Below are 22329 nucleotides of genomic sequence, written 5' to 3' on the forward strand. Positions count from 1 at the left end.
TTTGCATTCATTCCCAAGTCTACCGGTGTGTACTAATCATGATGCTGTGCCTTGATCCTACGCAAGCGAGAGGAAAAAAATGAGGCTAGAGTGGATGTTTCAGTTCCTATGGAATGCGTTCAAAATCGGTAGCAAAGGAAAAATTCCTCTACCTCTCCTACAGTATCTATTCCTATGGATTGTTGATTTATGAGTTTTTCCTTTGGAAATCCTCCCTTCCAGATACATTGTGGCGAGTTTAGCTATAATTAATTGGGAGAAGGCTTCGTGAGCATGAGCGTAATGGCAACCAATACACTGGAAAATTGTCTCGTCACCAGAATTTAGCCTTCTCTTGATTTGATTTTTTTTCTTACCACTTCTAGGTTTCCATGTTGTACTTGATTTTTGTATGGTCTTGACCTTTCCTAGATTAGTATATAGTATAGGTAGTTGATATGGTTCGCTCTAGATCAGAGAACACTTCGTAGGTTAGGTGTAGATGGAGGTAGTTGATATGGTTCGCTCTAGATCAGAGAATACTTCGTAGGTTAGGTGTAGATGGAGCTCACTATAGAAAACCAAAGGTGTTCAGCATGCTAGTTAGTTTATTATGGCTCTTCTAGTGTAGATTAAGTTGAGAGCCCATCTGTTTTTGGAGCAACTCTAGTAAGAGCGCTTAAATCATGGTATACTTTTGATTTAAGGGCTTAACTTTTTTTTTACCATATACCCCAGTAGCTCTCAAATCCAATCCAGCAGAGACTAACAAACGAGATTAATTCATCATTCTCATCGCTCCAAACAATTGAGCTATGAACGACGAAAAGAGGAGCTTCACAATCGCCTTGAGCACGTCTTCCTAAGCCCGGTGAGAATTTTGTTGGGACTCATTATATTGAAATGGATAGGCGTCGACTGTTGGGAAGAGGAGCGCCGATCTTGCCGAGTGTTGGAAGGACCATAGATCTTGAGGGCATTAGGTGCGATGAGGAGCTACCAGAGGAGTCATGGTCGCTGTTGGATCTTGCTAGCTATCAGGATGAGGCGCTAGCGACTCCACTGCGGAGTAGGGGCCTGGGTGGAGAGTCCACAATAATGAAGACGGGAGAGGTTGAGATTTTAGGGCCTTCCAAACTTATAAGAGCTGCTTGAGCTGTATTTGTGATAAAAACATCTAAATTTAAGTTGGAGGACCTAGATAGAGTCCCTAATGGGATTGCTCCTACACGTGATTTGGGGACCGTGATGCAAAGAGATTTGTATCTATGAGGTATTTGGAGCAAGACTGAATCGTAGGGACCATGAGTCACAACTTTATCGAAGCGCAGCCCATCTAAGTTTAGTTCCAAAATATTTTAAGATTCCTCATCACATCGAATCTTGAACATATGCATGGAGTATTAAATATAGATAAAAAATAATTAAATATAGATAAAAAATAATTAATTGTACAGTTTACCTGTAATTTGCGAGATGAAACTTTTAAGGCTAATTAGTCCATGGTTGGACAATAAGTACCAAATACAAATGAATGTGCTATAGTAGCCCAATCTAAAAAATTCCGCAAACTAAACAAGATCTAAAAACTTTTTAGATTTGAACACTGTAGAATTTTCATTTGTATTTGATAATTATTGTCCAACGATGGACTAACCAGGCTTAAAATATTCGTCTTGCGAATTACAAGCAAACTATGTAATTAATTATCTTTTTTTATCTATATTTAATGTTTTATGCATGTGGACTCAAGATTTGATGTAATAATAAATTTTTGAAAAGTTTTTAGATTTTAGGTGGAACTAAACAACGCTTAAGTGGTTGGAGTGAGAGAATCAGTGTACATGGACCACAATTGTTGAAAAGTTGAAATCAGGCTATATGACGGTACCGGAACTGACTTAGGCCTCGTTCGGCAGCACGGTATTGGTGCCAGACCAATATCCGATCCAGGTCAGGATAGAGTGGATCCGGGCCAGTCACTGGAACCACCTGTGTGGATTGAATCCACTCTTTTTCTTAATCCATCTCTTCAAAAAGTGCATTCGGTTTGACCTGGAATTAAGCCAGGGATTGCATGGCGTGATTACCAGTTTACCAGCTCAAAGGTGCACACAAGTGCACGGTCACTCATTTTTTCAAAAAATATGCACGATCACTCAGACCCAAAGTGCTAATAGCATGTTTAAACATGAAAATGGTTCCTAGATCCAAACATAAATTACAAAAATACCCAAAGGTAACAACAACTAGATCAAAACTTTGTTGGATAAAAAAATCAGGAAACCACACGTTCTAGTCTCCCATTACAATTTTAGTGTTTTAATACTCATTCTTCATGATTGTATGAAGCAAAACAGCAAGCTTCCAGTGATATCTTTCAAGAACTGTCGAAATCATGTGTTTGTTGCCTGCAGAAACCAAATGTCTTAATTAACCTCAACTCACCAAAGAAAACTTTTGGAATAAGCGAATCTCAAAAATCATCACAACAGTACATCAAGCTAAAAAAGTTCATACAAAACCCACACCGCTATACACTCCTATGGACCATTATTAGGATGCTAGAATAATAGACAATAGCTCAAAAATAGATAAAAAATAACAATACATCTAGCTGATTGAAAAATAGCAGCACCCAACATTATTACTAACAACCATGCATGGCAAGCACTGGCTGAATCCTCAAATTCCTAAAACAGAGATATTCCAAATGAAACCCAATACAAAGGAGCAGATCAAGAAGAACTGCTGAACTGTCGATGGCCCATAATTTTCATGCACCACAAGTAAGCAGATGTCCAGCCTTAAGCAACAAACTTAACATCTGCTTGACCATGTCATATAGAAGCTAAATATTGTAGAGTACCTTCTGGAGTTGGTACCAGATCCCACGAAGGCAGAGGTTCACCTTCCCCAACTCTAAATGGTGGTGGAGAGATCTACAAAATGGCAACATGTTAAACTACAAGTAGCCTACAAAAGATCAGTCTGTACAGATCAAGAAAAAAGGAGCAAAACATCAGTCTTCAATAGGATGGAAAAAACAACAAAAAGTGCTAATAGAAAGAACAAGAAAGATTTTTTGTTCTTGTGCTCCATATGCTACTGATGCTGATGTAACAATCGCACACATCTAGAAGTTAAACTATTATGCTTTGTTGACATGGGCCACCTTAGAACCTAAGCTAGACTAGAGTAAGCTAAACTGGAGTAACACTTTTGTCAATCCATATATTTGTCTTCTGTCATGAGGATTAAACATAGCTACAAACCGGAAGCATAAGCCTTACAGGTACTCGGGTAGCAGATCACTACTAGTAATAGGTTTCCACAAGCTTCCACTTTCCAGGTAGTTCCAGATAACAATTAGTGATATACAGGAAAATTAGACCATGACCAACTGTCTAATACAATATACAGGAAAACTAATTACATTGGTAAGCTCTGTATATACATTTGAGATACAAATTTGCAAGCTTAAGAAAGCATCACTATGCATCTACGAAAATATCAGTTCATGGAAATATCCAATATTCAAAGTTCAAACCACAACGCATAAATTAATAAAAATGAGTTTAGCAGTAAGCTATGGTGCCCATTCTAATGGACAGATTTACACTCTGAACATATGCCACTGCACTACTGTACGAGAACCAGTGAGAACTGCAGCCACAAGGAGTGGGATCATGCCTTGGGTCAGCAGCCTCTAATAAGACTAAAGACCTTATTAGAGCATTAATAAATTGGCATTAGAAGGTAGTCATGCTGACCACACAGAGCTCACTACTGACGCGCATGATGGTTGCATGCCTTCATAGTTGTATCTGGCATCTCAACTACTGATAGAGGTGTATAGATGCATAGAAATATTAAGAACACTTAACGTAAACTCAATCTGGATATGTAAAATAAATGACTGTCTACTAGCTTGTACATAGCTTGTCATTCTAAAGTTAGATTATTGAAGAAATTGCTCTGGTTGGGGTTGTCAATTTGAAAATGAAATAGTAGTTTCTCTGAATCACTAAAAACATTGGACTAAAAACTTAATATTACTACTCAATTTGCTCTTCTATTCTCCTTAGTCAATAGAAGTATTAATAATGCAGTCAAATCTTGTCCAGGATTGGCGCCGCTCCCTTTCGGCCTACGTCAGAGAGGCTGTGGTAGGGCGCGCGTGGGTGCGCCATATCTCCGGGGCGCTGACAATGCATGTTCTTGTGGAGTACGTGCTTCTCTGGGAGCGGCTGGAGACGGTGGTGCTGCAGCCAGGCGTTCCGGACCGATTTGTGTGGCGGTGGTCGCCTGACGCTGTCTACTCCTCGTCCTCGGCGTACAAGGCCTTCTTCCATGGCCTCACGCTCCTGCCTGGTGCGCGTCAGCTGTGGAGGGCTTCGGTTCCGCCTAAGGTCAAGTTCTTCGTGTGGTTGGCCTTGCGTGGTCGACTCTGGACCAGTGATCGGCGTCGCAGGCACGATCTGCAGGACGATGCTTCCTGTGCTCTTTGTGACCAAGAGGACGAAACCACCGACCACTTGCTGCTCGGCTGTGTGTTCGCAAGGGAGGTCTGGCATCGTTTGCTTCGCAAGTTCCGTCTACCTCTGCAGCCGCCTGCCGCGCCCTCGACCCTCGTTGACTGGTGGCTGTCCTCGCGTGGCTTGCTGCCACGTGCGCTGCGCCGGGGTTTTGACTCTGTTGTTCTTCTAGTCGCTTGGTCCGTCTGGAAAGAGCGGAACCGGAGGACCTTCGAAGGCCTACACTCCAGCGCCCTTGAGGTGGTACGTTCTATCGTCGAGGAGGGGCAGCTGTGGGTGTCGGCAGGATTCAGGGCCTTGGAGGTCATCGTCGCGCTTTTCCTCAGCGAGTAGTCCGTGTTGGTGGTGCGTCGTGGGTGTCCCCCACGCCTGTCTTCCGTCTCCTTTTCGCTTCTGGCACCTCGCCGGGTGGTGTTGTTTTGGTTTTTTTTTTTCTTTCGCTGTACTGCTGTGTACTTTTATCATTCTTAATGAAATACACGTGAAGTCGTGTTCTAGAAAAAAAAAAATCTTGTCCAGGATACTCACCAAAAATTTATTAGAAGCTTTTGTTCTAAGCCAGTCCAAAACAAACGCACATTCTAGCTTCTATGGAATGAAAACGGGTCGCACCACTCGGAATGGCCCGGGAACGGGCTAATCCGGTAGAAACAAACGAGGCCTTAGGCCACGAGTAGACGTGCCCGGTTGGCGTTTTCATAATGTGGGGACTGTGTAGCGTGCTTGTAATGCATGTGCGCATCGTCTGTGCAGCGCGTGTCCTCTCGCTTGTGCGGGCTGCACGCGGCATGCCAACAAAGAAATTAAAAAAGAAACAACGAGAAGATCTAACACAACACACGCATGACGCATACAGGTACACTGGTACATTGCCTTCTAGATAGAGCGAAGATATTTCTCGATCGCTCAAGTAGCACAAGACACTTTGACACTCCTCTTCGGCTCTGGGCAAAGAAGAAGAGTTGTTTAGATAGTGTCAAACGCAACCTGAACGCGCATGCATCGCATTGCATGATTGCATCATGGTACACAGTACACAGTACACTAGCTAGCTACACTCCAGACATCGCTTGTGATTGTGAGAGGAGGCGTCGTCATCATCATCATGGAGACGAATTCGAAGCGGGTGGCCATCGTGGGCGCCGGCGTGAGCGGCCTGGCGGCGTGCAAGCACCTGCTGGAGCGCGGCTTCAACAGCCCGGTGCCGGTCGTCTTCGAGTCCGGCGCCGTCGTGGGCGGCGTGTGGGCGCGCGTGCCGGACAGCACGGCGCTGCAGACGCCGCGGCCGATGTACCAGTACTCCGACTTCCCCTGGCCGGACACCGTCACCGACGTGTTCCCCGGCCACCGCCAGGTCATGGCCTACCTGGACGCCTACGCGCGCCGCTTCGGCGTCATGGACTGCGTCCGCTTCCGCCGCCGCGTGCTCGGGATGGAGTACCACGGCGTCGACGAGGACGACGTGGCCAAGTGGGAGGAGTGGAGCGGCAACGGCGAGGCGTTCGGGTCCGGCGCCGGCGAGTGGCACCTCAAGGTGGCCGACGCCGAGGGGCGCGTTGAGGTACAGCATGTTATTATGCGTACTACTTTCTTGTTATTATATCCATTAATTAATACTCAGCTCCATCTTTATAAAATAAATTTCTAGATTTTTGTCGGGTCATTTTTTTAGAAATTTTATTACTATAGAAATATGATAGTATAGTACCTTAGCTTCCAGGGAAAATATCTCCCTTCAAAAAGTTTGTGTCCACGCACATCATATCCGAGTCCTAGCCACATCACATTTCTGGAACCAAACAGTGCTGCTACACGACGGCGGGCCAACAAACTTTTAAGGCCTTATTTAGTTTACCAAAAAAACAAAAACTTTTTAAAATTTTTGGTCACATTGAATCTTGCGGCACATGTATAGAGCATTAAATATAGATAAAAACACAAACTAATTATACAGTTTGCCTGTAAATCGCGAGATGAATCTTTTAAATCTAGTTACTCTTTATAATTAGATAATATTTATCAAATAAAAGGGAAAGTGCTATAGTACCTCAATCCTAAAAATTTTGGGAACTAAACAAGTAACGTCACTACTGCAGCTACACCAGGAAGGATTGTAACTCTAAAGACGAACCTGCTATCTTGCCTTTGCCATTGCTCATCGTCACCATCCTTTAATTTGTCAAATCAACGAAAAAATGACACGTGCAATAGTCCAGAAACGCGGCAGCCCTATGCTCGATGATGCACTGACGGGAGACTGGTAGAACTGGAAGCATTGACCTATCTCCCAAATATTATTTTCACTTTTCAAAAAGTTAAATCTTTTTAAACTTTGACCAGTTATATATTAGAAAATATTAATATTTATAATACATAATTAATATCACTAGATAGATAATACTCAATCCATCCTAAATTATAAATTATTTGACTTTTTGACATCAAATTTAACCATTCGTCTTATTCAAAAATTTGTGCAAAATATCACTTCTATTGCCGTGGTTTGGTTTATTAATAAAAGTTCTACAAGAATGACTTAAATTTAACTATGTTTGTATAATTTTTTTTGAATAAGACGAGTGGTCAAACTTGAAATTTAAAAAGTCAAACAACTTATAATTTAGGATGGAGGGAGTATTTTTTTATAATAAATTTATTTGGAGATATAAATGTTGCACATATTTTTTTACAAATCTAGTCAAAAGTTAAAAAAATTAATCGACATGTATGTCATTTATTTTGAGGCCTTGTTTAGTTCCCAAAAATTTTTGTAAAATTTTTCAGATTCCCGTCACATCAAATCCTTAGACGCATGCATTGAGTATTAAATATAGACAAAAATAAAAACTAATTATTTGGTCCGAATTGATAGAGACAGCTATAGTGAAAGCTTGCGGGTCGTTCCGATGCACAGATTGCGACCTGTAGCTAAAGCTTGCGACCTGTTCCGATGCACAGACTGAGACAGCTGTAGTGAAAGCTAAAAGATACTCTCTCAAATTAAGTGTGGTTTTTGAATTGTCTGAGAGACATAATTTAAATATGCGTATCCTCTTTCTTAGAAACTTATTTGCAGAAATGATTCTCTTTTAGATTATGTTGTTAGAGAATATGTCGAATGGGTATTAAATCTTTTGACTATAGTGTTATCCAAAGATTGAATGTGTTTTATATTTTGGATGTTATTGTTGGAGATAGTCTAACAGACTACGGGGGATATAATTTGGGTTGTCCAAAAGGCACAACTCAAATATGAGTATCCTTTCTCTTATAAATCTATTTGCACAAAGAATTTTTTTTGATCATGTTGTTGGAGAAGATATCGAATAGGTATTGAATATGCTCCTTTGACTGTAGTGCTACCAAAAGATCGAACGGTCTTATATTTTAGGTGTTACTGTTGGAGATAGTATTAAGTTTAGAGATGTGGGTAAATAAATTGACAAGTCTGTGGCTGATTACCATAGATATATTTCACTTATTTATCTATCATGTTTATCAATGGAGGCTTTCTTTAATTTGTTAGTGGGGTCTTTTGACCCAGGCTCACAAAAACAATAAATCCTCTTATCTTTTCGTTTGCTGTTCACAGTACAAATATACATGTTCACAAGCACACTCACCTCATTCAGTTTATAAGCCTCAATGAAAAATTAAGTTTGTAATCTTAAGATTAGCGAAAGCACTAGAGATATTTCATTGCTGATGGAGTGATGGATATGCCGTTCAACAAAATAATAACGTCGCTGAATTATCAAAATAAAGAAGATGCAACAACAAGTTTGAAATTGATGACTCGAACCTATAGGACCTAACCAACCAACCAATTGAGTAGTGAACTAACAATTAACCTATGTGTTTAAGGGGGTGTTTAGGACTGCTCTACTATACGTTTTTTTAGCTCCGCTCCACGTTTTTTAGTTAAATGGTTTCAGCTTCACGCACGCATTCAGTTCGAGGAAAAAGTATGGAGTTGTAAGAGCACCTAAAGAGGTACTCCACAAATTCCAGTTTTTTGTGGAGCTGCTCCACGGTGGAGTTTGTGGAGCAGTCCGTAGAGCAGCTCCACAAAAAACTGAAGTTTGTGGAGTACCTCTTTAGGTGCTCTCATAACTCCACCATTTTTCCTCGAACTGAGTGCGTGGAGCTGAAACCATTTGGCTAAAAAACATGAATCAGAGTTGAAAAACGTAGACCAGAGCAGTCTCAAAACCCCCCTTCTGTCCATGACTAGCGTGTCTATTTCCAATCTAAAACAAATCTCCAGCGGTAACTGTTTTACTCCGAACCCAACGCACCGTGCAGCGAGCATGCCCAATAATTAAGAAACATCAAAAAAAAGTGCATGCTGAGAAAAATACAACAGCAACAATTTTTTGAATAACATAGACTAACTTTGTTGGTTTTTTCATTCTTGAATTTTATATACAGAGTGCTGGTAGATATGACGTCACAAGTAAATGCAACAGAGATATTTTTTTAAATGGCTTCGACAGAGACAACTCGCACTGTGTTACAATTAGAAATATATTTTTTGTAAACAATTTGTATTGTGTTTATCCCACAATAAGAAAAATTTCGAACCCTCACCATAGGTAATTACTCTATGAAATATACAGCACAAAATTAGAAATTGAACATTGCAAATAAATGAAACAGAGTTACATAAACAAAAAGCAGGTGATTTCCTTGTATTCTCTTCAAGGAAAAAAGCAGGTCATTACTGCAATTCAGAATTTCCTTTTCTGGTCCAGACACACAAGGCAGACTTTGTAATTCTCTGTATTGGGAGGTTCAGTGGTGTACCCAACACACCTACATTCCCTCCAGGCAAAGGTCCAGAAGCATTTGATGGGCAGGTGATTCACTCCATGGACTACGCTAAGATGGGCACCAAGAAAACCAAGGAGATGATCAAAGGCAAGCGTGTGACTGTTGTCGGCTACCTGAAATCAGCAATTGACATTGCTGCTGAATGCGCTGAAGTAAATGGTACAGCAAAAGTGCTCTTCATTATTACTCCCCTCTAGAAATCGTACATATTGGACTATGCAATGCATATTGTTGAATCCTTTCGGACCTTTTTATCCTATAAGAAATGTGCAGCCTTTTTAGCATTTAGCAATTGTGCAATTTTATATTATATAAACAGGATAGTCATGTTGTCTGACAGTTTGTTTTCTGATCGATCTCTGTAGGCACTGATCATCCTTGTACAATGGTTGTCCGAACAAAACATTGGATCATACAGGACTACTTTGCTTGGGGAGTCCACATATCGCTGTTATACCTAAATCGCTTTGCAGAACTACTGATTCACAAACCTGGTGAAGGCTTTCTCCTTTGGCTCTTGGCCACCCTGTTGGCTCCATTGGTAATTCATTCTGCTATTCTTCTTAGAACTTACACATTTGTGTTAAGAAGATGATAGATTTCACATAATTAAGCATCATGTATTAATTCATGCATTTTTGCAGAGATGGCTATTTTCGAAGTTTGCTGAGAGCTACTACTCCATCCCAATGAAAAAGTATGACATGGTGCCTGACCACAGCCTGTTTCAAGCACTAGCTACATGTTTGGTTGCTATAGAGCCCAAGGGATTTTATAAGAGGCTGGAAGAAGGCAGCATAGTTCTGAAGAAATCAAAGACGTTTACCTTCTGCAAGGATGGTGTTGTTGTGGAAGGTGAAGAATTATCGCCGATAAAGAGCGATATAGTGATCTACGGAACCGGGTTCAGAGGTGATCTGAAGATCAAGGACATGTTCACCTCAGAATACTTCCGCAGCATTGCAGTTGGATCAACATGCACAACTGTGCCTCTCTACAGGTAAGTCATGTCATGTGTATGTAATTGCAACCATTATGCGCTTAATTAAATTCTTGATGTTATTAACCACTTCATTGATCTGCTGCACCCCATCCAATGCAATTCACAGGGAGTGCATACACCCAAAGATACCGCAGCTTGCGGTTCTAGGCTATTCAGAGAGCATTGCAAACTTGTACACCTCAGAGCTCAGAGCCAAGTGGCTGGCCCATTTCATGGATGGTGGCTTCAGGTTACCAAATGTTACTGCAATGCAGAAGGATATCCTTGAATGGGAGAAGTGCATGAAAAGATATGCTGGTAGGTACTTTCGCAGGTCCTGTATCGGACTCCTTCACATCTGGTACAATGATCAGCTGTGCCGCGATATGGGATGTGATCCAAGAAGGAAGAAGGGCTTTCTCCAGGAATTATTCGGAATCTATGGCCCTGGTGATTATGCTGATCTTCACCCCAAGAAAGACTAGACGTTTGGCGGCTTGATTTCCTGAGGCAGTCGTTATCTAGAAGTTCTTCACTGATTTGAGTATTATACATGCTGAATAAAGTTGGTACTGTGCCTATATTGGATAATCCTACAACGTTCACAGCTCCTGTTTTAATTTGCTTCTGGATCGAGAGTTTCTGTATTACATTTTCTTTAGAGGAATCTGTATCATTTCTTGCTGCGTCCTTAGAGCCTACTTGTGCTTCGTCTTATGGGCCAGATTATTAAAGCCCAACGCCATACTAGAGTTTCAAGCTCTAGCCGGCACATACAAACCTTTTGCTCTACTGTTATCCTTGCCGAGGTACTTCTACATTTTCTTAGGCGTTATATTCGAAACCGCTAAGGTAATTTCATATTTTCTTTAGCGTTGTTACAAACTTCCAAGGTAGCATAGATGTTATTCCACATCACCAAGGAAAATGCACACTTTCTTGAGTGTAGTTGTAAACGCCAAGTAGTTTCCATTGTGCAAACCCTCAAGTAAACTGCTGGACTCATTGCAGCCTTGTTAGTTAAATATTGCATTTTATAGACACAAATGGTCCACATGTTTGTGGAATAGAATACGGTTTTTCCTTGGTGCACTAATCCAACAAAAGGTACGTACAGGCCTGTTCGTTGGTCTGAAAAGTTAAGACTGAAATTACTATTGGCTGATTTATTGTGAGAGAAAAACACTGCTGGCTGACAGATGTTTAGTTAGTTCTAATGTTAAAATGCAACATAGTCTCTTGGTTATGCTCACATGAGTGTACCTACTCTACTTTATATTGTGCCTATGAATAGACATAATCGCTAATAAGTGCATAAGACAGAAATATATATATTTCACAAATCAAGTTGGATGAAGACGAGCTTAATATCAAGATTGTATAGTTGATGACATTTTTATTTGAAATAACTAAGTGCCCAAAATCATGTTCTAAGTTCTTAGATTTTCTAAATTTAAGTTTTTTTAATGTTGTCGAAACGACTTAGATGGGGATATGACCGAAACTAAAGTTACAGCACTCGACCAAAGATTTTGAAGCAGGTTTCATTCTTGAGCTGCAAAACTAAATATCACACTCCTAGACTCTCAGAACCATTCAAATTACCTCCTTGCTATGATTTCAAGGGTAATGAAGATGTTTTTGTCTTTTTGAATTAAAAACATAAATACTTCATAATGTTTTTAAACCACAAAAAATGTCTCCAAGCTCATAAATTTTTTTGAGAAAAATCCTAGAAATATATTGGGATACAACGTATCCAAATAAAATATTTAGAGCTCGTAAAAATATAGCTAGAAGCTTCTAAAATTTTCCTCTAAGAAAATAGTAAAATTATCTAGAAAATTTGCAAAACATATTAATTAGTGTAAACATGTTTCGAAAACTTCCACAATAAAAATCTAACATAATGAGGACAAATAAATTAAACGTTAATTAGTGTTGCATCTATGATAGTTGCATCTCATATTTTTTTTTATTATAAAAAGGTTTCAATACACGTTTACTCATAGATTCGAGATTGGTTTTTAGTTTTTCCTAGATATTTCCCCCATTTTCAAGAGCTAAATGTAACTTTAGAATCTTCTAGATATACTTTTATGACCTCTAATATTTGGAGGATTCATCTTATCCCAATCTGTCTTTATGATCTTTTTTTTTTGGAATTTTTAAAAGTTTAGAAATTTTTTGCGGTTTAGAAATCTTATTAAGTATTTATTAGATTTTATATTAACTAATAAAGAGTGTAAAAGCGTTTAAAACCACTTCAAACCAGGGGGCACATAGCTAATTCCAATGGTTTTGAATATTCAAGGTGCGATGCCAGGTTTTAGAATTGGAAATTCAGGTTTAAGACTTAAATACAGCAGTCGAACACTTTCTGCAAAATCAAATGATGATGATCGGGTGACGTTTCGTGATGTCGGAACTTCCACGATTACGGAACCCTCTAGAACAACTATCCTTGAAAAAAAAAAAAGAAAATCAACTGCATTCTGTCAAAGGTGCTCCGATTTTGCAGCAGGGTGGGGTCAAATCAGAAGAGACGAAAGTGGTAGAAAGCTTGAGAGTTTGAGAATCAAATCAAATCAACTGAATCCACTTCAGCATAAATCTCATCCTCCAGAAACACGTTGCTCTCGTCGCGAGACATCCCTTGCTTTCTCCACGTCTCCACTTCATTCCATTCCTCCCTCCCTTTTCTGCCATCCGTTTCCTACAAAACCAGAGCTGCCGCCTGCTCCACAGTCTAACACAAACCAGAGCTGCTGCTGCTGCCCTGTTTCTTGTCCAACAGCTGCTGCTGCTGCTTCACTTCCTCTGCTTACACAGAGCAACCAGTTGTCAGCAGCAATGTCTGCACCCATGGTGGACGCCGATTACATGGCCGAGATCGAGAGGGCGCGGCGGGACCTCCGCGCCCTCATCTCCAGCAAGAACTGCGCGCCCATCATACTCCGCCTCGCGTACGACCTCATCACAAACATGTGTGGCGTGGTGTGGTCTGATTTGCTTGTAACATCTTCTTGCTGAACATCCAATGGCTTTTTTTTCTGATGTTGCAGATGGCATGACGCCGGCACTTACGACGCCAAGACCAACACCGGAGGCCCCAACGGGTCCATAAGGCTCCCACAGGAGTACAGCCACTCTTCAAATGCAGGGCTCAAGATTGCCATTGACCTGCTAGGTCAGTTTTTTTCTAGCTCCTAGTAGTGAACATATATTTGGAGTCAGATACATCAAGTGGATCAAGTCTTGATGACACCACACTTCTGCTTCCTCCTGCGCAGAGCCAATAAAACAGAAGCACACCAAGATCACATATGCAGACCTGTATCAGGTACTACAGTCTACAGCTATGTCCCCATGGACTATTTATTTACTCAATTGATGCATACCATGGTTAATTGAATTGTGTTTCATCAACTAGCTCACCGGAGTTGTCGCCGTCGAAGTTACTGGTGGACCAACCATTGATTTCGTTCCTGGCAGAAAGGTTAGTTAGTACTGTACAAGTGGCAACCTCAGATTCTATCATTACTGAGTATATATCATCTTGTCAGAGCTTCTTATTCTAGCTTTTCATGTCTGTAATAACCAGGATTCGTCGGCTTGTCCAGAAGAAGGACGCTTGCCAGATGCTAGAAAAGGTTGCTTCGTAACACATCTTTAGAAGCTTCTTTATATATATATATATATATATATATATATATATATATATATATATATATATATATATATATATATATATATATATATATATATATATAAGATACACAGAATTGGTACACACAAGAGAGTTTTCAGCATTACAACGTACCTTCGATGTTTATGGGACGGATGTTCCAAATTCAGCTCTTCTGCATTACTGAAAAACTTTCAATTCTTCTTGCTCTTATCTGTCACAAGGTGCTTCGCATCTTAGAGAAGTCTTCTACCGGATGGGTTTATCTGACAAGGACATTGTGGCACTCTCCGGCGGTCATACTCTGGTACACAAGAACATCTTTTCTTGTTCATGCATTATAGCAAGCATATTTTTTTTCTTAGAGAAGGGTTAACAAATATGAACATGGTCTCAATTAGATTAACGTGGTTTAGTTCCTTTTTATCTAAATTTGTGCCACACAATGCAAATTTCAGGGAAGAGCACATCCAGAGAGGACAGGATTTGATGGCCCATGGACCAAGGAACCTCTGAAATTTGACAACTCTTATTTTGTGTAAGCCTTAAGCTGACTATTTCAAAAACCTAACACACGATTATTGCCTTTATTTTTTCTCAGATTATTATGGTTGGTAATGTCACACCTGTGTATATCACTTCACATCCAATGATGCAGTGAGCTTCTGAAAGGCGATTCTGAAGGGCTCTTGAAACTCCCTACTGACAAGGTTCTTGTGGAAGATCCTGAATTCCGTCAGTACGTCGAACTATATGCCAAGGTACACAACTATTCAGTTACCTTCTTCCATTCTTGCTCGAACAGTTCCTGAAACCTTATAAAAAAAATACCTTATCAGAAAAAAATAATGGTTCTTGAAACAGAATTCATTGTTTTCATTTGATCTCGAATTGTCAATAAAACCTAAATCAGGTAGGCACTGACATTTTCTGCATTTTATTTTTATCATTTCTCCCTTCTGAATCATAGAACTATAATTACGTGCCAAAATAAAACTATAATAATCCAACTACAGAGTGAAGCTTCAGTGTTCGAATCAAGGCCAGCAGAAATCGAGGGGCTGATTGGCTCTCTACCCAGCCTTGCCAATGCTTGCCTTATAAACTTTAGTTGCATCAACAAAATTTTCAAGCATTTAGTTTGTTAGCAAACTTAGTCAAGATTCATTATGTTCAGTTCATTTCTGGCTAATATCTAGCCAAATCATTTGAGAACAAACTGGTGGACAATATATGGTAATGCCAACCTTTTGTATGGCTTGGTGAGCTAAAGTTGGTGTCAAACAAACAACTTAGAAATCAATAGGCCTATAGCACATGTTGTGGTAGGTTTGGCCCTGGACGTGCTGCATCAGCAACCTAGTCAATACAGGATTAGTTGTTCCATGGTTTGTTCAGGTCTGCATCCAAGTAACTATCAATCTATCTGCTTAACAAACATGAATAAACTAGCAAACTTTGGAAAGCAGTCCATTGACTAGGCTGCTGACAGCATATCCAGGGCCAGAGCCGGGGCACTTGCCATAACCATAACACTCCTTTTATATAGTAGTTGAAATTAATCCTTGTTTGTCCACTAATCATTTTGCCTACCTTATTTGCAGGATGAAGAAGCTTTCTTTAGGGACTACGCGGAGTCACACAAGAAACTCTCAGAGCTAGGCTTCACACCGCCTCGCTCTTCTTTCACATGCAAATCCGGAAATAAACAAAAGTCCCTGCTGGTGCAAGCTGCAGCTGGGGTCGCAGTTGCTGCTGCAGTTGTCGCATTGGCGTACCTGTGCGAATCCAACAAGAAGTTCATCTAACTTATGCTCACCATTAGTACAGCAACAGTGGTGGAGGGTTGAAACTGGAGGAGTCGAAATATTTCAGTGCTGTCCACTTGTATTTGCACCATGTGGCTACTTATTGATAATACCAAGCGTGTTATGTGTTGTGAAGAGGTCAAAGAATGAAATAAAGACAAATCTAAAAATAAGAGCAAAAAAAAAAAAGCTCTGACTTGGTGCCCAGATTTACTTGTTGACTTGCTTGTGTAAAAAAAAATAGGAAAGCCATAGATTCCAGCCGCTGAAAAACCCCCGAACCCTAGTTTCACCTGTTAAGGGATGGGATTTTTACTGTGCAGGCTGGGTGGGTGGCTCCTCTGCTGGAAGTCCTACCACTAAGCTACAAGCTCGTCTGCAGACTTGCTTGTGTAAGTTGTCTTTGCATCTAAAGGTGATCTTAACTAGTTGTTAAATGTGGACAGAACCATAAACAAATTTAGTTTAAATTAACCAGAAAAGATAAGGTAATTTTGGCAATCTTTAAACAAGAAATTCAATTTCTTAGACATGGAGTCCGAGAGCATCCATGTTCTACACTTGAAGCATGATTAGGGAAAGCAGAAAAAGGAAGTTAAGGCAGAGCTACCAGTACTGTGTCTGTGGAGATAGGACAAAGATGGAGCAGACATAACTCTGCGGAAGATGATCGAGTGGTACAGAAACTAAAGATGGTTCTCAACGAAGGTGAGATTGTGACAAAAATGGACTTGGAAGACCCAAAAACTGTCTCATTAATTTCATCCTCCGAAAGAGGAGCCCTATGGAAGCTTATTTCCTCCAAACTACTTTACCTGGGAGCTCTTTATGGAATTCTCCATCATTGGTGCCTAGCAAATTTAGAAACAAAAGGAACAACTTTATCTTCAACCGTGGATGCCCATCCCTTTACTCTTGTAGGCAAAACTTTTAATGAGGAAGCTACTCTACAAGCCCATAGATTCAGTGGTTTAAAAAAAACAGCTTTCCTTTCCTTGTTTAACCTCTTGGCTAAGTTCGAGTTCCCCACCTCGCCCTTCTGTTGTCTGTACAGTTTTTCTAAAGGATCAGAAAAGTCATAAGTAGTATTCCATACGGTTTTAACCAGTTCATGGAGATTCCCTCTTTACAGCCAATCACATATCAAACCTAAAAATGACAGGTTGTCTCTCCACCTCCAACCCAAAAATTCTGGATAAGGGATACATGATCACTCCTGCTCTAGACACAGCCATGACACTATACCTAAATGGAAGTCCAACCAATATAACCTGTAACTACGTAAAACAAAGATTTACCATGAACTGAATTGCAAGGAACTGCTGTGGCTCTGTCTCACAAATATCTCAATGTTTGGATTGTTCACTTTCCATTTCTCTTCACTTCCTTGGCTATCACCTGAAAAATCCAAGTTGTATCAAATCCAAGAATCACAAATATACTAGAATATAACTTGAAGGATACCCCGCGCGTTGCTGCAGGCATCACCGATAATTTAGAATGAAATTAGACTACTTATTATATTTACTTACATAGAAGGATAAACTATGATAAATAAATGTTAGTGAATGGTGTGGACACTGGTGTGGACAAATAAATGCATGTTAGTGGATGGTGTGGCTCACTAAAGTGGATAGTTTGCATTAAGAGATAACCATCACAATTACATGTAGTGTCTGGATAGCTTGCATTGAGAGATAGACATGCTAGTAAGGTTCGCAAATATAAGATATATAGATATGAGGAGCCGCTTGGTTTCCTGGCAAGCCTCTTTCCTCACCTCACCCAACAAGAATTCTTGTTTAGTTTTATCCTTGCTTTGCCAAGCAAGCTCACCCACCCTAGCAAGGATATTTTTGCCCATACAGGAGAGCCAATTTGCCTCTCCCGCTTGGGCAATGTAGAAAGATGGAAAGATTAGGAGAACACCTCTCACCCAACGAGGGGGGGGGGGGGGTGACATTGATATATATAGCCAATGCAATGGTAGGTTACATGCAATACATGGCAGGTGCTAATCATACTAAATATAGCCTTGCCTAATATACACTTTCCTAATGCAATACATGGCAGGTCCTAATCATACTAAATATAGCCTTGCCTAATATACAATTTCCTAATAGACATATCTATCAGGCAAGATTTGCTCATCCTACCGACAGATTCAGCTCCAATGGATAGAAGAGGCTGGCAAGGTCACTAGACAAGAGAACCAAACGACTTCCTCTTTCTTGCTATGCCTATCTTTGCTGAGTGAGGCGAGGCAGACGAGGTTAGGTTAGCCTGGCAAAAGATACAAGCAGGCCCTAGTATCTAGGGGAAAAAATTCAGAGGGGGTATCCATGCTCAAATTAGCAAATAACTGCACACCCTCTCCTACTCAATGACATGCAAGTGGAGGTGACCTCTTGTTGCATCATGAATCTCCATTCTCTAAACAGACATTCATAGTATGTATCCTTTTCGCAACTCATTACAACCATTCCGCTTAAAAAAACTCATTACAACCGTCGTGTTATATGCAATGAGATCAACAAAACAAGGACAATGCTGAATGTGCTTACAATCAGGAACAAGGATCAGCAGAAACAAATACTAATAAAGTAGGCAACATACCAATTCCACTACACTATTTCTCGCTTGCAACCCAAACACCACCAGTAACTTCCTTGATATTAGACACTGCAAATAACACACATATGTAAAATGTACACATCAAATACTTTTAGGGATTCTGCTAAAACTGTTACTTTTTGGAGCATATAAGCAGGAAGGAGAGAATGTTTCTACCTTAGATTAATACAGTTTGAGTTTATGAACTTTCAGTTCTCTGCAATGTTCCTTCAATTCCTTGTTGCAATTGTAGACTTCTAGTTGTTCAAGTGAAGCAGGGAGACCCTCCTTGGGCAATGACCGTATGCCAGGGCATGTGTCGATCAGTAATACCTTAAGGGAATAAAGGCGATATAACCCTGCAGGCAGAGACTGCAGACTCCGGCAGCTCTTAAAATAGAGATTTTGGATGTTGGTAAGTAGCTGAAGTGCTTGCTCTTGGTCTTTTGTGAACCTCTGCATCCGGTTATCATATTGAAAACATAATGTGTGGAGGTTGATAGAGAGGTGGTCGCAAATGGGATAGACAAGAAGTTCAGAAATGTTGTCAATTCTCAGGTCTTCCAATTTGAATGAACCATTCAACTTTGTCCTTGCTACTCCTGAGATCAGCTCAGCTGTTACTTTAGAATACTCATCATGACGGTTGACAACAACTAGTTTAGTGAGGCACTGAGTGATGAGAGGATCAAACCCGTCAACATTCAAATTATCACAGTCAACTATTTCCAGATGGGTAAGGCATCTGAGATTTGAGAGCATAGCCATTGTCTTCAAGCTCTGTACATTTCTAACAACGAGGTCTTTGAGGAATATAGGAAAAGGACACTGGAAAGTTGCTTCTTCCACGAACCACCATGACAATAAGCTGTCACATCCCTGCATTTGTAATGATTCAAGGGATGTGAGGTGCCTTAGTCCTCCACCCTTTGGATCCAGAAACAACTTCCTGCAGTTGCAGATCTCTAACTTGCGCAGTGAGATGGAAAGATGAGGCGGGAATAAGAGCAATCCTTCTTCATTCCCATCCTCCTTGTCCATATCATTTGTGTTGCACAATCTTGTTATATTTGGACAATCAGATATCTCCAAGTAGGAAAGATCGGTGAGACAGTTAAGAAGCTTTGACAGTTCTTGTCCTGTGATAGAACAGTCATAAATCATTAGTGATTTAACAGGAACAGAAATAGCTCCGCCCAGATTAGAATCACATAGCAAACTGCCACAATACTTTATGTCCAATTTCCTCAACAAAGTCAGATTTTGGAGACCTGTCAATGAGAGTGAGGTCTTGCAAACATATAGCTCTTCTAGTTTATGCATACTGTGGAATGCCAGAGCTCCATTGTATGCATCAATCACCAACTCATTCCTATTATAGGAGAAGTAGCCATTTGTAGTTTTGACTCTAACAAGATCTATTGTAGAAGTATGTGGAAGGGGAGGTAGAGACAACTGTGGGCAGGCCTCTATCACAAGCTCACGCAAATTTGGAAACCAAGTCATGTTAGAATCTTCTGTGGAGGAGCTAATGCAATGTGAGAATGGCAGTTCACTAAGTTTTGGGCAATTTGAAATAGCAAGTTTTTTAAGCTGATGGTACAAATGCCGAGCACCTGCTCCAACCCATTTTTCAAGCTGTGGCATATCAGCAAGCTTAAGCACCATTAACTTTTGGAAGCTTCCATCAGTGATTTGTCCCAATTCTGTTCCTCCAAACTGATGCATTGAAGAAATGTTCTCCATTTTGAGCTCCATGAGATCTGACATTTGCCCAAAGGGTGGAAGAGTTTTCCAAGAAATACCATGTAGATGGAGGGATTTCAACATTTTAATGGATCTTTGAGTACGCAACCAATATGGACATGTTGATCCTCCATGATTTTTAATGCAAAGCTCTTTAAGATTCGGATGTGGCCTAAGACTCTCAAGAACATCTTCCACTGTTGGATCCCTGTTAGGCCACTGACTGTTCCAGACTAGTTTCAACTTATCAAGGTTCCCTTTCAAAATTAGTTTAGCTGTATCAGCATCTCCCTTTGTTTTGACATTTTCAAGATTGCATATGCTTAGTGACCCTGTGAGCTCTGTCAGCTCTGACAACTCATGTAGCTCAAATCCAGTTACATCTTTCCTAACTTCAAATTTCCTCAACTCTTGTAAAAGTTTCAGTTTACCAACCTCAGCAATTTTGCAGTGCAGATCTTTGTTAGCAAGAAGATGACGCAAATTGATAAGATGGCTCATGTCTCTAGGTAAACTAGAATCAGGACCCCACCCCTTCAGATCCAAGAACTCCAAGTGATAACATCTTGTGACTGTGTTAGGCAAAGAAATGACTGAACCAAATGGTACTTGGATTTTAAGATAACGAAGGTGGATGAGTTTTGAAAGCCTATGCAGTAGGAAGTTTGAAGGTAATGTAACTAAGCTTAAAACACGCAGTGCTCTCAATTCTTGAGAAATGTCTTCAAAAATTTTATCAAAGGTAGCATTAAATTTTCCAATAAACAACAAAGTACGTAAATTTCCAACATCTACTGTTTGTTTCAGTTTACCTATTTCTTTCCTAATGTTTTCATAAAACTCTGATCCCTCACTGTAGGTGTTGCTATCTTGAGTGATGAAAGATATATGACGGACTGCTGATTGGATGCCTTCACATTCAAAATTAGAGCAATCTATTCGAATGCATTCATGTGATGAAATGCATGTTGCTAACTCATGGAACAAACCATGCACGGCATAGTATGAATATGCTTCTTTATTAACTTTACTGAAGATGCCACTATCCACTAATGTGTTCAGATATTCCAGCCCTACATGTTCAATACTAGTGTTTGTACCATTTGAATCAATCATTCCTAGAACCATCCACATATTAATCAGCTCTAAACCATCAAACTCATAATCCTCAGGGAAAAGAGCACAAAATTCAAAACACTTTTTTAGATGAAAAGGAAGATAGTAGTAGCTTATCCTCAGTGCTGGCATGATGTCATCGTCACCCTTCTGATATTCCCACTCTTTTCTTTCAAGAACTCTAATCCAGTGCTGTTGTGTGAGATCCTTCTTCAACAATCGACCAACAGTTCTGGCAGCAAGAGGAGAGCATTTCAGTTTCTCTACAATTTTTCTTCCAATTTGAAGTAAACCCTCGTCCTGCTCTGTTCTGTAGTCATCAAATATGCATACAAGAAAGATGTCATGGGCATAAAGAGGGGCGCCGTAGGGCGCAAGTGTCCTAGTTGGGCCTTAAGCCCATTAGTGTTAATTAGTGTCTCTCATAGTTATTTGTCTATAGGAATAGTACCATATTGTCTAGGCACAAGAGGTGTTAGTCCTATGTACCTTTTATATTCAGCCCATGGGGCACAATGGAAAGCAAGCAATGAATTATGAAGAAACAATTCTAGTCTCCCTCAATCTCTCAAGCTCTTGGCAAAGCATAAGGCCTAGTTATCCTAAAGCTCTTGGCAAAGCATAAGGCCTAGTTATCTATCCTAAAATACCCTCGTTCATAACATCTGGTATCACGAGTCTGTCGATCCATCCACATCTGCTGCCAATCCTCTACATAAAAAAAAAATCAATCCAGATCGCCGGCCGATCCATCTTCCACGGCCATCCACCACCACAGCCCCCAGCCGCCGCGCCTCCCTCTCCATCAGCCACCGCCAACAGCAACTATCCCGTCGATCCCCTTTGTTTCCAAAAAAAAAAAAAGATCAGCCGATCCTGGCAGCCAGCAGCAACGTCACCTCAACCCTAACCACGCCGCCGCCGCTTCCCCACTACGCGCCGCCACCACCACAGCCCAACCCCCACCACCATCTCGCGCAGCCACAACCCTGCTTCCAGCCGCTGAGCCAACTCTCCGATCCCGAT

General features: G+C 40.5%; 2 protein-coding genes across 2 annotated transcripts; both read left to right on the forward strand.

The window, feature by feature from the left end:
* Positions 5380–11026, forward strand: LOC8067729 (probable flavin-containing monooxygenase 1). The gene is made up of 5 exons (XM_002446073.2): positions 5380–6078; positions 9272–9509; positions 9716–9891; positions 9995–10350; positions 10460–11026. The coding sequence occupies exons 1-5, from the start codon at positions 5623–5625 to the stop codon at positions 10815–10817; spliced, it is 1584 nt and encodes a 527-aa protein (XP_002446118.1). The 5' UTR covers positions 5380–5622; the 3' UTR covers positions 10818–11026.
* Positions 13085–16035, forward strand: LOC8067730 (probable L-ascorbate peroxidase 3). Its single transcript, XM_002446074.2, has 9 exons — positions 13085–13298; positions 13398–13522; positions 13626–13675; positions 13766–13831; positions 13937–13985; positions 14245–14327; positions 14479–14558; positions 14679–14781; positions 15625–16035. The coding sequence occupies exons 1-9, from the start codon at positions 13186–13188 to the stop codon at positions 15826–15828; spliced, it is 873 nt and encodes a 290-aa protein (XP_002446119.1). The 5' UTR covers positions 13085–13185; the 3' UTR covers positions 15829–16035.

This window comes from Sorghum bicolor, chromosome 6 (assembly GCF_000003195.3).
Source record: "Sorghum bicolor cultivar BTx623 chromosome 6, Sorghum_bicolor_NCBIv3, whole genome shotgun sequence".
Taxonomy (NCBI): Eukaryota; Viridiplantae; Streptophyta; class Magnoliopsida; order Poales; family Poaceae; genus Sorghum; species Sorghum bicolor.

Bases quoted from the DNA above. Each gene is read 5' to 3' on its own strand.
- LOC8067729 (XM_002446073.2), top strand. From the start codon at position 5,623: ATGGAGACGAATTCGAAGCGGGTGGCCATCGTGGGCGCCGGCGTGAGC. The intron at 9,510-9,715 runs GTACAGCAAAAG...CGATCTCTGTAG, and splicing joins TGAATGCGCTGAAGTAAATG to GCACTGATCATCCTTGTACA. The intron at 9,892-9,994 runs GTAATTCATTCT...GCATTTTTGCAG, and splicing joins CCACCCTGTTGGCTCCATTG to AGATGGCTATTTTCGAAGTT.
- LOC8067730 (XM_002446074.2), top strand. From the start codon at position 13,186: ATGTCTGCACCCATGGTGGACGCCGATTACATGGCCGAGATCGAGAGG. The intron at 13,832-13,936 runs GTTAGTTAGTAC...TGTAATAACCAG, and splicing joins ATTTCGTTCCTGGCAGAAAG to GATTCGTCGGCTTGTCCAGA. The intron at 13,986-14,244 runs GTTGCTTCGTAA...ATCTGTCACAAG, and splicing joins CTTGCCAGATGCTAGAAAAG to GTGCTTCGCATCTTAGAGAA.